At 47.4% G+C, this 18147-nt stretch overlaps 1 protein-coding gene across 1 annotated transcript in view; it reads right to left on the reverse strand.

Annotated features, from left to right (window-relative positions):
• Positions 1 to 3889: 3889 nt before the first annotated feature.
• CALML3 (calmodulin like 3) overlaps positions 3890 to 18147 on the reverse strand; it is a 33483-nt gene continuing 19225 nt past the window's right edge. Inside the window, exons 3-5 of the mRNA XM_053256256.1 lie at positions 15717 to 15935; positions 6619 to 6736; positions 3890 to 4830 (exon numbers count right to left, since the gene is read on the reverse strand). Of these exons, the coding sequence (XP_053112231.1) occupies positions 4304 to 4830; positions 6619 to 6736; positions 15717 to 15935 (864 nt within the window). The 3' untranslated portion in view covers positions 3890 to 4303. The remainder of the gene's footprint in view (positions 4831 to 6618; positions 6737 to 15716; positions 15936 to 18147) is intronic.

Raw genomic sequence — 18147 nt, forward strand, 5'->3', positions numbered from 1 at the left:
AGTCCCCTGTAGCTGCACCTCACAGGCGAGCAATTGATCACCGCACACAAGACACCCTTGGGACCCTGGCGAATGCCCATGGTTCCTAGAAACGTGACTGGCATACAGAGGAAGGATGGACCGGTGCAGTGAGAGAGCGGCTGGACAGAACGTCCCAAGAGCCAGCGTGGGTGGGGTAATAGTGGCTAGAGTGCTGGACTAGGACCGGGGAGACTCGAGTTCAAATCCCCATTCAGCCATGAGACTTGATGGGTGGCTCTGGGCCAGGCACTTCTCTCTCAGCCTAACCTACTTCACAGGGTGGTTGTGAGGAGAAACCTAAGTATGTAGTACCGTACACCACTCTGGGCTCCTTGGAGGAAGAGCAGGATATAAAACATAAAATAAAATAAAATAAATATATAAATAAATAAGTAATTGCACTGGTACAGCAGGGGAGGAGGCAATTTTTGACACCCTCCCCTTCCCCAGGAAGTCCTCTGTGCAGAGGCGTAACTATAGGGGGGGCAGGGGGGGCACGTGCCCTGGGCGCCATCTTTTCTGGTCACGTGGGGGGCGCCGCCATGACCAAATTTTTTAAAATTTTTTTTTAATTTTTTGTTAATACAAATGTTTCCTGCTCAGTGCAGCAGTGCTGCAGCAGTCAAGGGAGCGCGTTGGTGCCCCCTTCCCCACGAGCGGTCCCTTCCGTGCTGCCCACGGCCCCCCCCATTGCTTTGCTGGCGCCTGGCGGCCAGTCAGTGGCCTGGCTTGGTGGCGGCGGCGGGCACTTGTGAGGAAAAACCTAAGTATAATGTAGTATGTTGGGGGGGCGGTGGGGGGGCTCAGTGGGGGGGGCACCATTTCAGTGCTTGCCCCGGGCGCCGTTTTCCCTAGTTACGCCTCTGCCTCTGTGCCACCTGAAAAGATGTCCCTGAGGGCTGCACAGTTCTCGGGGACACATTTTCAGGTGACACAGAGGGCTTCCTGGGGAAGGGGGCGTGTGTCAAAAATTGCCGCCTCACCAGTTATGGGAAGTTCTGCCCGTCTGCTCTTCTCGCTGCACTGGTGGTTTCATGCTCTGTATGTCAGCCACAGTTGGGAAAACACCATCCAAAATGGATTGTAACTATTCTGAATGTCCCCCTCCCTTTTTATTAATTCCCCCCTTTAATTTGAATGGACGGAAGCCAGAATGTTCAATCTTTGTCACTGTCATGTGCGATGTATTTGGAGAACCAATGAGTGACGCATTTTCCTTCAGCCAGCTGCTTGTATCTGATGCTCGCAGTGTTCAGAATGGACCACAAAGAACAAACCCCAACTGGTGTGGAGGCTTCTATAATTAGCACAACCGTTCCATTGTATTCCATTGGAATATGACCCGGCAGCCCTTTTTTTATAGCTGTGCTGCTGAGTCTGATGTTTTGGTTGGCCATTGGAATGTTCTGTACCTGAAGTCACTGGGGCCGCGCTTAGAAAGGGCACTCAGCGGCAATCCATTTCCTCTTGGAGTTGTTCCACTGACCTAAAAGTGACAACGCCAGCATAAAGAACGCCAGGAGAGCCCTGCTGGATCGGACCAAGGCCTATGTAGCCCAGAATTCTGATTGGCCCATCATGGCCAATCAGATTCCTCTGGAAAGCCCACCAGCAGGGCATGAAGGCAATCACCCTCTTGTGCCGTTACTCTCCCCCTGCAGCAAGCAGTGCTCAGCAGAAGACTGCCTCTGAGCATGGAGGTTCCATCCACCTGTCCGCTGTGACTCATAGCCAGCAGTAGACCTCTCTTCCTTAAGCACTGCCGCTCAATTGCCTTGAGGACCAAATTTTAAGCAAATGTTGCACTTACAGCCAGCATTTACAGCCACCAGCTATGGACTCTGCTGACCTTACTAGAGTGATTGTAGGGTGGAAGCTGCTACCATATGCTAGCTTAGGGATCCCCAAACTTGGGTCCCCAGAAGAAGTTGTTAGACTACAAATCCCATCATCCCCAGCCACAATGGCCAAAGAGGACTTGTAGTCCAACAACATCTGGTGACCCAAGGTTGGGAAGGCCAGTTAGCTTGCAGGTAGAAGAGGGAGAAGCAGGCAGGAGGATGGACAAGTTGGGGCCTCTTTTTCAGTGGGCCTGTCCCGGACCCTCCAAATCAAATGCACCCTCCCTGAGGAGGATCAGGATGTAAGTCGGGGCGGGGGGTGGGGGTCACACAACTGGGCCCCCAGAAGTTGTCAGACTACAACTCCCATTGTCCTCAGTGTCAATGACTGAGTTGTCACAGGGGATGATGGGGGTTGTAGTCCAACAACATCTGGGGAGCCAAGGTGGAGAACCCCTGATGTACAGAAGACTTAAGAAGCTCAGAAGAGCCTTGCTCCTAGTTCAGACCACCGGGCAGGCACCAATTACCCAGCCTGCGTATCTCCACTGGACAAATGGCCAGCCTGCAGGCAGCATGGCTCTCATTAACGCTGGGGTAGGGTGCGATGGGAGAGAGAGAGAGAGGAGCATGCGGAGCTCCGCAAAGGAGAGGCAGCTGTGCCTCCTTGGCCCCAACCCCACCCCAGCTCCTTGAGCCCCTCGTCCTGCCAAAGTGGGACACCCAGTCCCATTGGTTTCCTTCTAGGGCCAAGCAGATGTCCAGGTCATTTTGCTGCCCACTGGCAGGCGGGGGCTCACCACGTCCGCATGCCGATGGTGAGGGAGGCTCAATTGTTGCACACGCAGCACAGGGCCTTCTCTGTTGCTGCCCCCAAGCGCTGGGATGCCCTCCCGGTGAATGCCCACTCTTTGACGTCTGTGGCTGCTTTTAAAAAACAACGAAAGGCCTTTTTAATTGTTCAGCCGCTGACCTCTTTGAGGCTGTCCGGTTTCTCTGCCCCCCCCCGGACGCTTTGTCTTTTATTTTTGTTTTAGGGCTGCTGCTTTGGAGGGTTTTTATGTTTCTTACTGTTTCTGATTGGTTTGAATGTGGTTTTTATGGAGTTTGATGGTATTTTAATTTCTGGGGTGAGTTTTATGAAAGGCAGTATAGAAATTGAACAACAACTATATATAAATCCATAAAACTCCCAGGCCACACTACTGAGGCGGTGGCGGCGGCAGCGGCAGCAGCAGCCATGGTGAGCGCACACCAGCCCTCTCAGGCCATGTACCGCCAAGCCAGACGGGGCGACAGGAACATCTCTAGCTGGCATCAGGGGTGAGGGGAAGAGGGGAAGGAAGAGGTGCGTCCCCCCTGGGCCAGGAGGCAGGGAAAATGAGCTCCATCCTCCAGTGGGGTGAGGAAGGGTGAGGGCAGCAGGAGACCCATGGAGTGGCACCCCTGGTGATGGAGGGCCAGTGCTTGCTGCCCCCTGCCCCCCTCTTTGTCCCTCTGCCTGAGGCGACTGCATCTCCCCGCCTCATGAAAGGGCCGCCCTTGCAGATGCCGGCTCTGGGAAGCCCATGAGGAGGAGGCGAAGGACGACGATGCCTCTCACCGCCAGCCGTGGGGTCCAATGGCAGACTGCCTCCCTGTCGTCATGAACAGACCCCGCCCCCTCCCCAGCCATAAGTGGAGTGTGTATCCCCCCCCCAACCTCCATTGCATTCTACAGCTCCCAGTGACTCCAGGGTCTGCAATGAGAGCCAAGCTTCACCTTTTCTTGCCTGTAATCCCGACAGCAGCCTCTTTAGCTGTCCCATAGGCTTGTAAGGCAGCCATTGAGAACTGAGTCCCCCCACCCCACGCCCCTGTACAACCCTTCTTTCGGCTCTGTTTGTTGGTCCTCTTGATGGAGAGGTTGAGAGAACAGAAAGGAATGCTAGGCGAGGCTTTTATAGAGATAGAATTTTTCTAAATATTCAATTTAACTTCACATCATTCTGCTTGGAAAAAAAACACAATTCTATCAAGCCCCTCACAACGGCCCGCTCCAATTACAAGAATTCTTTCCGGCTAAATTTTGCAGCCTTTACTTATTATGATGATTACTACTATTACTGCACAGACACAGAAAGCAAGATCTAGCTGGAAGGGTTCCCCTTGAGACTATGAGGCCCGGCTCCTGCCGATCATACTGCAGTAGGCTTCTGTTGCCATGCCGCAGCTCCCTTGGGACTGCAGACAAAAACTAAGTCCCCAGCACAGTCCAAGTCCAAATCCTTCCACTCATCTAATGAACAGTTTCATTGCCAGATTATCTGTTGAATCATATCTGATGAGCTACCAAGCCAACCCACCTCACCCATGCCTTGGAAAGAAGAAGCCATGCCCTCAAAAGCAGCAAATCAAGATGGTTCCATGGACTACAGCACCAGGTCCCTTGGCAGTACTCTTCACTTGCTGGACATGATGCGCAGGAATTCTTCATAATTCACCTGCCCATCTCCGTCCACGTCGGCTTCCTTGATCATGTCTTCCACCTCTTCGTCCGTCAACTTCTCACCAAGGTTGGTCATAATGTGCCGCAGCTCTGCCGCGCTAACATAGCCATTGCCGTCCTTGTCAAAAACTCGGAAGGCCTCCCGGATTTCTTCCTCGCCATCAGAGTTCTTAATTTTCCTTGCCATCAGGGTCAGGAATTCTGGGAAGTCCACGGTACCACTGCCATCAGCATCCAACTCACTGATCATCTCCCGGAGCTCAGCTTCTGTTGGGTTCTGCCCGAGGGACCTCATGACAGTGCCCAGTTCTTTGGTGGTGATGGCACCATCGCCATCTTTGTCGAAGAGCAAGAAGGCTTCCTTGAATTCAGCAATCTGTTCTTCTGATAGCTGATGGGCCATGTTCTCCTCTGCTCCTCTGATCACACTCACAGCCTTGCTTCTGTTCAGCACACAGAAAAAATGCTTCTCTTTGCTTTCTGCAATTTGCCAAGAAGTAGGGGTGTCTCCTCTGGCACATTGCCCAAGGATGATCTACTCTTTTTGAAAAGAGATGGGTGTGGAAAGAGTGGCTAACACCCAGGTTGGGCTTCTGGTTGGAGCAAACTAGATTATTAAGATAGCAATGAGGACATCCACACCCTTTGTGTGTGTTATATAACCTGCCAGAACTTGAACGAGGCAGGAGTAATGTGAACGCTTTCCAGATTTCACATCATGAATCTGGGTTGGGAGGGATCAATAAATCAAAAGTGGCTTTACAAGGGAAAGTGTTGTCTGGCATCAGTTACCTGCCTGATACAGGATCTTGACTTCATTTGTGACTGATAACAGCTTGCAGAATTTGAAAGACAAATCCACATAGCAATAGCACTTACATTTATATACCGCTCTATAGCCGGAGCTCTCTAAGCGGTTTACAATGATTTCAGCATATTGCCCCCAACATTCTGGGTACTCATTTTACCGACCTTGGAAGGATGGAAGGCTGAGTCAACCTTGAGCCCCTGGTCAGGATCGAACTTGCAACCTTCTGGTTACAGGGCAGCAGTTTTACCACTGCGCCACCAGGGGATCTTTGACAAACTTACATGACAAACTTACATTGGCTTTGTACCAGTAAAATAACTCCTTGAAAAGAGAGAGGTACTATGAAACCTATTTTATCTGTAGATATGCTCTCAGTGTACCAAGGGAAGATCTAGTTCATAGGAGGAGGAAGAGGAGGTGGATGGAATATGTAGGGCCTTGGGTGAAAGGGAGGGCTTTTGCATTTGTGAGGCACGAGGCTTCCTGCAGACCCTGAGTGGGCTCCTTTTAAAGACTGCGGTGAAGGGGAAACTCCAGCCGGTTGCGGCTGTTTCTGTCATTGGAGCACTGGGAGAGACTCCGGCCTGCAAGCTTGGAGAAGCTGCTGCCAGTCTGTGTAGAGCAGGGATTCTTAACATTGGGTCACCAGATGTTATTGGACTTCAACTCTCATAATCCCCAACCAAAGGCCACTGGGGATGGGGATTATGGGAGCTGAAGTCCAAAAACATCTGAGGACCCAACGTTGAGAATCCCTGGTGTAGAGAATACTGAGCTAGATGAACCAAAGGTCTGACTCGGTATAAGGCAGCTTCCCATGTTTCTGTGTGGATATACTAGAGGTAAGTTAGACATAATATGTCTATCACTTGCTATAAAGGTAAAGTGTGTGGTCAAGTTGGTGTTGACTCTTGGCGCCCACAGAACCCTGTGGTTGTCTTTGGTAGAATACAGGAGGGGTTGACCATTGCCTCCTCCCACACAGTATGAGATGATGCCTTTCAGCATCTTCCTAGATCGCTGCTGCCCAATATAGTAACAGCAGGAATTCAAACCGGCAGTCTATATCACTTGCTATAGCCAGGTTAAAAGGTTACAAGAAATCTTCTCTGTGATTATGCCATTTGCAAAACTTCATTAAAGTTTTGCAAAAACATAACAATGACACTCCAGGGCTACTCACACTCTTTAATTTAAAAAATGAGAAGAATTGTGATGATGACAGTTATGGTGATCAATACTGATCTACCACTTTTCAACAAAAAAGGGTTCTCAAAGTGGTTTACATAGAAAAAGAAATAAGATGGTTCCCTGTCCCAAAAGGACTCATGTCTAAAAGGAAACACAAGCTAGACACCACCACCAGCAGCAGCCACTAGGAAGGTTGCTGTGCCATGCTGTGCTGAATAGGACAGTTGTTTGCCCCCTGAATACCTCTGAATACAGAGAGCCCTCACTGTAGAAGGTGCCTTTTTGCTCGGCGAACGGGTGAAAGTTATGCGACGAGAAATCCAGCTGGTTGCTCCACACGTCTGTCACTTTCCTCCTCTTGACATTGATGAAACATAGGTTGCCCTATAGAAAAGATGGCAGGGCTCTTGTACCTTGAAGAGATGCACAGAAGCAGGAACTGCTGCAGGTGTAGCTTGTCATGCAGGGGAAAGAAAGGCAGCACCTGCTGAAGTCCCATTTTCTGTGCATCTCTTCAAGGTTCAGGAGCCCTGCCCTCTTTTCCATATGGAAACCCTAATGGAGGAGGAGGAGGTCTTCACCTCAGCACCTTCTGGAAGCTAGACAATACTTCTCTGTTTGGTCAAGTGGTTTGGTGGCCTGAGATCAATAATGCTTTTAGGAGAGCTTGTCTATAAACATGTGCAGCTATGTATACATGTGTTTAATCTAGTGATTGTTGTTTCTATAAGTTGTATTTGGAGAGCATTAGCAGCGTATGAAGCAAGGCATAGTTGAGCAGAAGTAGGAGGCATTTGGAATAAAGTCTGTATTTTTTAGCTATTTCTTGCATTTTAAGTAGCAAAAAACATTATTTGTTTGTTCAGTTTGTATACTGCCTCTCATAAGGCACCCCAAGGCAGCTTACTAAAGTTAAAATACAGTAAAATGCCATAAAATCACATTAAAACCCTTAAAATCAGTAAAACAATAAAAACCATAAATCAATCTCTCTCTCTCTCTCTCTCTCTCTCACACACACACACACACACGCAAACCCATGGAAAATACAAGGAAGCAGGAGAGCTGAGAGAACTGGCATGGCAGCCCCTCAGGGGTGAAAGCCTGAACAAACAAAAAGGTCTTTCGTTGTTTTTTTAAAGCAGCAACAGATGTCAAAGAGTGGACATTCACTGGGAAATCATCCCAGGGCCTCAGGGCAGCAACAGAGAAGGCCCTGTCCTGTGTGCACAACAATTTAGCCTCTCTCAAGCAAAGGCCCCTCTGGCAACCTTGTAATGGGCGGGCAGAAAGAAACCCTTGGGAGCAGGCGGTCCCTCAGGCATCCAGGGCCAAAACTGCTAAGGGCTTTAAAAGTAATAACCAACACTTTGGTTGAGAGCCCTGGCAAGTAGCTGCATTCTGCACCAACTGAAGTTTCCGAATATCCTTCAAGGGCAACCCCACGTAAAGCCCATGCAGTAATCCAGCTGCAACTTGACTAAGGCATGGGTAACTGTGGCCAGAAGTGCCTTCTCGAGAAAGGGCTGCAGCTGGTGCAAGGCACCCCTGGCCACCGCCTCCACCTGAGCCTCCAAAAGCAGAGCCGGGTCAAGCAATACCCCCAAGCTGCGCACTTGCTCTTTCAAGGGGAGTACAATCCCATCCAGAGCTGGTTGAATCTCCCTATCCTGGTTGGCTTTTCTACTGACCAGCAGCACCTCCGTCTTGTCTGGATTGAACCTTTGTTTGCTAGCCCATCACCGGCTCCAGCTCCCCCCCCCTGCCCCCAGTTCAGTACATCCACTGCTTCCCTAGGATCTGATGTCAGCGTAAGGTAGAGCTGAGTGTCATCTGCATATTGATGACACTTCAGTCCAAATGACCTGATGACCTCTCCCAGCATCTTCATGTAGATGTTAAGGAGCATGGGAGACAATACTGAGCCTTGCGGGACCCCAGAGGCCAGAGGCCAAGGAGTCGAGCAGAAGTCCCCCAGCACCATTGTCTTTATTATTTGTCTTAGAAAAGATTATCCACCCTGTGGATGTTTAGAAATCTAACATAATTAAAATAAAGGAAGTAGCCTGCCTGGGACTGGTTTTCTCCTCCTCCTCTAGTCAGATTTTCTGGAAAAGGGTGGGATGGAGATTTTCTTTAGAAAAGATAAGCCGTGTTCCACTCCTCTGAAGGCTCCGTGTGGTCAGCATGGTTGGTCTGTGTCTGTGGTTCATTTTGGCCGGCTCACTAGGTCAAATGATGTGTCATTGTCTGACCTCAGCTATATTTCAAAGAAACTCAAAGCCTTATGAAGGATCGCGAGTCATGCTTTTTCTCATCTCCTTCTGGGGATATGTCACACTCAGAACTGCTTTGGGGTGACATTTCTCATTCAGCGAGAAGTTTTACACTGGTTTCTGCAGATCGAGCAGTGTTTGAAGGCACAGCAGCAGGCCAGATCAGTTTTGTTTCTGGTCAGATGGCAACACTAAAGGTTTACAGAATTCCTCAGGAGTCAGACTAATACAGGTCTGAGTTATTTATTTCTTGTCACATTTATTCATTTTTATCGTTACATTTATATACCACCTTTAAAACAATCCCAAGATGGTTCACAATCCCAAGGCGGGTTGTTAGAGTTGCCCCAGTTAGAGTTGGCAAACTCTTAACACAGTTAGAGTTGCTCCTTCACTCCCCCACCCGGGAGGAGAGCGAACAGGCACTCCAATCAAGTCAGACGGGTCAATGGTTGCTTGGAGAGGAAAGGGAGGCATCCAGCACGCACACCTCCCCACAAGAACTGGTGCCCTAGCTGACTGCCTGGGTCTGCCTAGCGGATGGGCCAGCCCCGTGCTAGACCCTAGTCAGCCGGACATGGCAATATATATTTATTTTATTCAGCATATTATTTATTTAGCATATTTGTGTGCCAGCCCAAACTCACCTCTCCCCATAGCATATGCCAGAGAATTCCACACAGGTATTGCTGGGTACTTAAAAGATCCTGGGCTTGGGCCCCCAGCCCCGCTTTGGCCATTGAACGCAGTCATAGCACTCTCCAAGAATAATCCCGTATGCTTCCCAAAGTCTGCAGTATTGTTAACACAGCAGCACCTAAGCGGCTGGAAGCCGCAGAGAGCCAAGGGAGGCCCGGAGCTCCCTCCCACGCCCTGTGCAGGTGCCTCCGCGGCTGCACCTCCTTTCTGGAAGAGCACGTGGAGGAGGGAGGGATTGGGGGCTCTCGGCAATCCACTGGGGGTCTATGGCCCAGATGCTGCCCCTTAAAGGTGCCAATGGAATCCAGGGTTTGGGAAAAATCAAATTGTCTGAGGCTGGGGCCTACCCTACCCCCACTTTCTTGGCTGCTGTATTAACCAAACCTTTTCTTTCTGTATAATAATAATGATGTCGAATGATTGTTTTGTGTCTAAGGTTTATTTTAGAACAGCTGTTGTTGTGCATAGGTTGTGTGTGTGTATGTCTATATCTATATTTATTTTATTTGTTTGTTTGTTTATTTATTACATTTATATCCCGCTCTTCCTCCAAGGAGCCCAGAGCGGATATCTATCTATCTATCTATCTATCTATCTATCTATCTAAAGTATAACAAGCATTTAGTGTATAACTCTGAACTGTTCTGGCCTTATTTATTTATTATTTCTCTATGTCAACCACTTTGGAAACTTTTGTTGAAAAGCAGCCTATAAATATTTGTTGTTGTTGTTGTTCTGTAACTGTATACCTTTAATCTGTACTGTGAATGTTTTGTAAGATGTGAATTTTAATAACTAAAGTAAAGCGTGCCATTGAGTTGGTGTCGACTCCTGGTGACCACAGAGCCCTGTGTTTTTTCTTTGGTAGAATTCAGGAGGGGTTGACCATTGCCTCCTCCCATGCAGTGTGAGATGATGCCTTTCAGCATCTTCCTATATCGCCGCTGCCTGATATAGGTGTTTCCAGCGGGGATTTGAACCGGCAACCTCTGGCTTGCTAATCAAGTCATTTCTCCACTGAGCCATTAGGTGTAATAAACAAAACCTAAAACCTACCCTTAAAGCTACCCTACTGAGCTACCAGAGATTGGGCATACTCCAGCCTCACTGCCCTCTTCAGGCTCAGAAGGCAATAGGGCCATGCAGCACCAGCTGTTGTGATTGGCAGATAGTATTAAGCCTCTGGATTGGTCAGGCTTGGTATAAATACTTGAGGGGCCAGGCCTGGGAGCTGCAATTCAGGCAACACCGGCATTTCCAGCGTAGGCTCCCAACTGCTGGCTTCTGAGCAGGAGAGAGCACTCCTTTGCTCAGGGGCTTGGGTGAGGCTGCCTATAGGCTCAGCCAGGCCCTGACAACGCCCGGTGAGAAAATCCTGCTCCCCTCAGAATCTCTGACTCCCACATCGTAAGGCCCTCGACGCAATTCTGGTCTGAAAGTATAGAAAAAGTCCTGACTTAGGAACACCAGTGCCAGCTTAACAGAAGTGAACACATTAGCCTGAAGCAGACATTCTGTTATACAAGCCCATACCTGCCAACATGTCCCTCTTTTCTTTTCCCATTCGGGTGAATGGGAAAATAGGGACATGTCGGGAGGTATGCGAGAGTACAGATGTTTGTGTGAATAACTGTACCTGTGTGCATTTTAAGAGTGAACCTGGGTACAGGCCCTTCAAATGCATGCTACAGACAGGAAGTGTAGTTCTGTATCTGCGTTCAACATAACATGTGAATGACCGTGCCTGTGTACAGATCCATATCTGTGTACACTGTACACTCGTTGTACGAGTGTTGGACATAATGTGTGAATGGGCCTATTGTGTGGGGCTTTGTGCAATGACCTTCCATGTTTATGATTTCTTTCTTTCTTCATATCAGTATAGCATTAGAACTCTCCGATGTATAGCTGCTTCTTGCAGAGTCAGACGATTGGTCCGTACAGCTCAGAACTGTCTGCTCTGACTGGCAGTGGTGGTCCAGGTCTCAAGCAAGGGTTTTGCACAGCTTTGCTATCTGAAAGCCTTACAACAACAGCAGCAGCAGCAACAACCTACCCAGAAAACCACATACAAAAACAAAACAGCCCCCTAATTTAAAAAAGGAAGCATAGAAACAGAAAATAGCATTCTAATACCCTAGATATCAGGGACTGAACCTGGGATAATCTATATGCAAAATAAGCACTCTGCCACTGCCCTATAGACCCTTCTCCAAACAAGGATTTGAAAGGACTGCCTTCATTTCCCCGGGCTTGTTCTTGATTCAAACTCAGGATCTCTTGAAGCCAAAGCAGGAATCATGTCCCTGGTGTGGAAGTCACAACTTCTAGGACGTGCACAACTTCAGCCCTCCAGTTGTTGTTGGACTACAACTCCCATAATCCCCAGCCACAGTGGCCAATAGTCAGGATGCTGGGAGCTGTAGTCCAACAACAACTGGAAGGCTAAAGTTGTGCACTTTCACACTAGAGACATGATTCTTGCTTTCGGTGCAAGAGCTCCTGAGTTTAGGAAACATAGGAACATAGGAAACTGCCATATACTGAGTCAGACCATTGGTCTATCTAGCTCAGTATTGTCTTCACAGACTAGCAGCGGCTTCTCCAAGGTTGCAGGCAGGAATCTTTCCCAGCCCTATCTTGGAGAAGCCAGGGAGGGAACTTGAAACCTTCTGCTCTTCCCAGAGCGGCTCCATCCCTTTAAGGGGAATATCTTGCAGTGCTCACACATCAAGTCTCCCATTCAGATGCAACCAGGGCAGACCCTGCTTAGCCCATTTGCACCTCAAAAGTTTACATGTCTGCCATCTTGAATCAGGGTGAATGACATCATCACAAACTACGCCATTGAGGTGTCCCTATGTGTTCCTACAACTGTACCCTATTTGGTTCATATTGGTCCAGGCACTGAGAAGTTGATAGGCAAGGGGCGGGGGGGGGGGGGCACACACGGACACACAGAATGCCAGGTGATCTCATATGCCTACTGGAGGGTAGGCTAAAAAAGATGTTGCTATGCCAATAAGAACCTAGTAAGGGAAATTAGCATTCTTCTTTCACCCTTTTTGACGAAGGTAGCTAAAATTTCTGAATTGGAAATTAGGGTAGATTCTGCTCTAGGTGAATCATTTCTCAAGCCTATTTGCACCAGCTAAAAATACACACAATCCAGCAGGACATTCTGCCACGCAAACCCTGTTGAACTGAATGGGAAATGTGCAAGCGCCCGCAGATTGTGCCTGCAGAGGAAACTGATGAGTGCATCCTGGTCTGCCATTTCCCCATCTACAAAGAACCACAGCAGAAAGGGTATTATTAATTTATTTTCCCCCCAAGGCCCAAGACAGCAACATCAAAGGCAGCGTAATTATGCCAGGAACTTCTCTTGGGCGTGTTTCTCGCTGGGCTGGGAAGAGCGGCCTTGGAGAATGTTCCTTGACAAGCTCTTCCAGTTCTGGTGTTTCAATTCAGGCTCTTTGGCCAGAGGTATCTCCTAACATGGTGCAATGGGGAAGCCGAGTAGCTGATCTTTTCTGGGGGCAGATCACAATTTGTTTTAAGCTGTGCAAATTCCGGGAAAGTTCAGATGAGGGTCCGGGAGCCTTCGGGTCTCAGTCAAGCCGAATTCTTATCTACACTGCAGAAAAAGCAAGATAGAGGATGGATAAGTAAGGCGAGAACCTTCCACTGGCCCAGCTCTGCAAAAAGAAAAGGGTTAGTGAAGCTTTCATGTTGTAGTGGAGCAATCCAGGCACAGAGCTGGGAGGTCCCAAAGACCATCCCTTTCTAGCCATAGGGCTGTCCAATGGCATAAGCAACCCAAGGGCTCAGTCAGGGCAGGTCGGTGTGCAAAGCTGCCAGTCAATAAGTGTGCAGTACAAGGGGTATGCCCAGGGTCCTCTGCAATGTCGCTCCATCCTTAGCTGAACTTCACAAGCATGTTGCATTCAAGCACAATGAATCAACTGTGCATTGACACCTTAAGAGGAGCTCAGACTTCCTCTTGTACACGGGTAGGCAACCTTTGGCACTCCAGCTGTTGTTGAACAACTCCCATCACCCCCAGCCACAATTTATTGTCATTTGCCCACCCCTGTTCTAGGAGAAGTCTTGCTACAGGCCTGTATTAAGGGCCCTGCCAAGAAGCTGTATATAAAGCTGTTAAACTTTTCTTTTTTTTCACCAGCAGGCTGTGTGGAGCCTGAGACAGGCAATCAAGGTTCAGCAGACAACACAGCAGGGTTGTCGTAAGAGATGATGATGATGATGATGATGATGATAAATAAATAACTTTATTTGTTGTAAATAAATAACTTATTGTTATAAATAAATAACTTTATTCCCCATAACAATTGTTCTCTGGACAGCTCACAAAGTAAAACAATAAAACAACTGCATAAAACACACAATTAAAACAGATTAAAACAAAACCAAAGATTACGATAAAATACAAAACTGTCTTTAAAACCTTTTTTTAAAGGCCTGGGTGAACAGAAAGATCTTCACTCGTTGTCTAAAATAACAAAGTTTATGCCAGGCAAGCCTCACTGGGGAGGATATTCCTATGACATATCTAAATGATATATCTAAAATATGTACTTTGAACACTCTAAAAAACCATATACAAATTCTAACTATGATGATGGTATGAACCACAGCCAGATGCAAACTAGTCCTTTCCCCCTCACCAGGTTGTTTTCTCGGTCTAAATCATACAGATACAAACACTTTGAAGTTTCTATTAGCCCCATTATCGGGGTGGGGGGGATAGTAAAACCAGTTGCTAAAACTGGTAATAATAAAAAAAATAGAACCAATAGAAACAGTAGAATTAATCAGAACAACACCAATAGCACAACAGACTCTGTTCCAAAAGAATTAACAGAGGAGGAAGGTCTGAACTCTCCTTCTCGAAATGCCAGTGGCATGGATCTAGCCAGCTTCCCTTAGAAGAGAAAAGGGGCCACTTTGGAGAAAGCCCTGTTTCTGGCATGTGACTGTCTAGCCTTCTGCAGCAGTTAGTGCACCAACCATAGGGTTTTATTAACTTCCAGAGGTGGGGAGGGTGTCATGTTTCTTTCATACCCCGCTTGTAGACTTCCTGGAAGCTTCTGGGTTGTGAATGCTGGGGAAAGGATGTTGGTTTAGATGGTGCAGAAAAGTACTGATGGGTCCTGTCATCTCATGCACCGATTTGCCAGCACCTTAGTCCATAAGACGGGACCAAAGGAACAGGTGAGAGAGGTCACACCACAGCCTCAAGTTCCACATGTGCTGGGGCTTCACATTCTCTTTTAGGACAGGAAATATTCCGTGTGCATTCATTGGCCTTTGCTGGAAGGCGGGGACAGGTGTACTTCTTCTTGAGCAATGGGATAGAATCGGACCAATGCATTTTCCCTTTTTGCTGCATAAGTGAAGGAATAGAGAATCGTGTTTTGTTTTGTTTTTTTAAAAATGAATGATGAACATTCGAGGAAAAAGCTTGGAATGTCTCCAAAGTGGTCAGGCACCCCCAAATTCCCCTTGTATTTGGCTTTGGCCCTGATTCTCTACACAAGTCATGGGCAATCTCTGAATTCAAGGGCACCGGGGTGACTGACATGCACTTTTCAGACTTTAAACCGTTATTAAAAGTTGAAATTATTTAACCGTTTTGACAACGCAATGTAAACATGCCAGACCACCGGCATTATGATACCCCAATGTCCTCATGTGCCCCCTCCCCCCCCCAACATGTCCAGCTATGGGCAGCTGCAGAGCACTCCCCTTCTCACAGAAGAGACCAAGGCAGCTCCGGCTCCAATGGAGCTCCACACAGTTCTGGGCTCCTGGACTCTGGTCTCCATCTTTTCATGCTCTACCTCTAGCTGATTCTTCCAAAACTGAAAGCCAACTGAAAGCCACTTCTGAGTCAAAATGTAAATGAACAGTCATTTGTGTCTCTAGAAATCTAGGTGTGGAGTTAATTTTGTAAGACATTTCTGAGCAGAATATATGCATTGGATGAAGCAGCATGTAGTTCAGAAGGTTTGTTGCTGGGTTTTAACTTACTGTGTGTCTCCCACTTATCTAGAAAAGAAATGATGTGAAGGAAGGAAGGAAGGAAGGAAGGAAGGAAGGAAGGAAGGCCATTTCTGATGCCCTTGTTTAAATCCACCAGCCACACTTCAGCCCAAACTGCAATGAATTGTACATACAAAGTGTGCCTGTCCTTGCTCATGTCCCCTTTGCTGTTTCCATTTCCCCCCTTTCCCTCTCCAGCTCTAAACTGGAAGCTCTTTGGGGCAAGGGCCTGTCAGTATTCCCCCCGCCCGCCCACACTTCTGCTGCAAAGTGCCATGTATAAATTAAACAAGAATATGAGTCTGTACCTAGACTGGATTGACTCCAGGGTCTTCACTTCTCTTTGTCACCATCCTCACAAACTCCTGGAAGCTAACCTTCCCATCTCCATCTGTGTCAGCTGCCTTGATCATCTCATCCAACTTCTCATCCGTGAAGACTTCCCCGAGGTGGACCAGAACGTGCTCCAAGGAGCGCATAGCTGTCCCCAGCTCCTTGCGGGTGATAAATCCATCGCCATCAGTGTCAAAATGCGAGAAGGTCTCTTTTACCACCCCCATTTCTGCTTCTGTGAATCGGTAAGTCATGCTGTCCATCACCTCTGATCTTACACACAGCCTGTCTCTTCGCAAGAGTCACTCACACTCATCCCTGCCAAAACAAGAAATTCTGGCAGGTGGCATAGGAGAGGTGTCGGATAAAGCACACTCACTTCACACCCTTTTTGTGGTTTCAGGACTGGATTTGGCATCATACTCCTCCCTGGAGAAACTGGTTGAGTTGAAGAAACAGCATCTCCGTGTAGGCTGAGTGTCTGTAAAGTTGCCAGAAGCTGGAGGTGTTCCACAGTCAAACTTCAGGAACACAGGAAGCTGCCCCATACTGAGTCGGACCCTTGGTCCATTTAGCTCAGTATAGTCTTCACAGACTGGTAGCAGCTTCTCCAAGGCTACAGGCAAGAGTCTCTCTCAGCCCTATCTGATGGTGCCAAGGAGGGAATCTGGGACCTTCTGCATGCAAGCATGCAGGTGCCCTTCCCAGAGCGGCCCCATCCCCTACGGGGAAGATCTTGCTCCGCTTAGCAAAGGTGGCAATTAATGCTTGCTACCACAAAACCAGCTCTACAATCTCAGGAATAAATGGCAGGTACAGCTGTCAGTCTGTCATATCTTTCATCGCGCGATCTGTCCAATTTTTATGTCGTTAGGACATCTTTTGCATTGTACAGGTGAAACTCGGAAAATTAGAATATCATGCAAAATCCATTAATTTCAGTAATGCAAATTAAAAGGTGAAACTGATATATGAGACAGACGCATTACATGCAAAGCGAGATAAGTCAAGCCTTAATTTGTTATAATTGTGATGATCATGGCGTACAGCTCATGAGAACCCCAAATCCACAATCCCAGAAAATTAGAATATTACATAGAACCAAGAAGACAAGGATTGTAGAATAGAACAATATCAGACCTCTGAAAAGTATAAGCATGCATATGTATTCAGTACTTGGTTTGGGCCCCTTTTGCAGCAATTACTGCCTCAATGCGGTGTGGCATGGATGCTGTCAGCCTGTGGCACTGATGAGGTCTTATGGAAGACCAGGATGCTTCATTAGTGGCCTTCAGCTCTTCTGCATTGTTTGGTCTCATGTCTCTCATCCTTCTCTTGGCAATGCCCCATAGATTCTCTATGGGGTCAGGTCAGGCGAGTTTGCTGGCCAATCAAGCACAGTACACTGTATACTTTTCGGAGGTCCGATATTGTTCTATTCTACAATCCTTGTCTTCTTGGTTCCATGTAATATTCTAATTTTCTGAGATTGTGGATTTGGGGTTTTCATGAGCTGTACGCCATGATCATCACAATTATAACAAATTAAGGCTTGACTTATCTTGCTTTGCATGTAATGCGTCTGTCTCATATATCCGTTTCACCTTTTAATTTGCATTACTGAAATTAATGGACTTTTGCACGATATTCTAATTTTCCGAGTTTCACCTGTACATTGCTGTTCCTTGCATGGATGGGACGATCTACCAGCCCTCAGCACTGTGATTCTGTTGCAGTTTCATATATTTTCTCAGTTCTCAAAAGGCAGTAATCTGTTGCTGGGGAAATGCAGTCCCCTGCTCCAACTAGCACATCTACTGCTCTTGCTGCTGCTTCAGATCATTTTATTTATACATTTATATCCCACTCTTCCTCCAAGGGGCCCAAAGTAGTGTGCATGGTTCTTTTTATCTTCACAATAACTCTGTGAGGTAGGTTAGACTGAGAGACGCGTGACTGGCCCAGAGTCACCCAGTGAATGTTATGGCTGAATGGGGATTTGAACTCAGGTCTCCTCGGTCCTAGTCCAACACTCTAACCACTACACCACACTGGCTCTCTTGTCAAAATGTGTCATGAATAAAGCCCTATTCACACATTACATTGCATGTGCATATAGGTGTCCATGCACATTGATATGTTTTTGTGTACATTAATTTGTTTTAAAAGTGGACAGGCCCCCTCCCCTGCAAATGCAAGATGCAGATATGAAATGTACCGCTTTATGTGTGTTGAACGTGAAGTGTGATTAACCATACATGCATACCCTGTACACTTTTTCAGACTTTATGGTCTATGTGCATACAAGCTTCTTTGCACATATAAATGTCTTTTGTGTGACTGATTGTACCTGCGTTCACTTTAAAAGTGAAAATGGCTACTGGCTCTCCCAAATGAAAGCTAGAGATTGGAAGTGTATTG

Source organism: Hemicordylus capensis, chromosome 5, assembly GCF_027244095.1.
Source record: "Hemicordylus capensis ecotype Gifberg chromosome 5, rHemCap1.1.pri, whole genome shotgun sequence".
Classification (NCBI taxonomy): Eukaryota; Metazoa; Chordata; class Lepidosauria; order Squamata; family Cordylidae; genus Hemicordylus; species Hemicordylus capensis.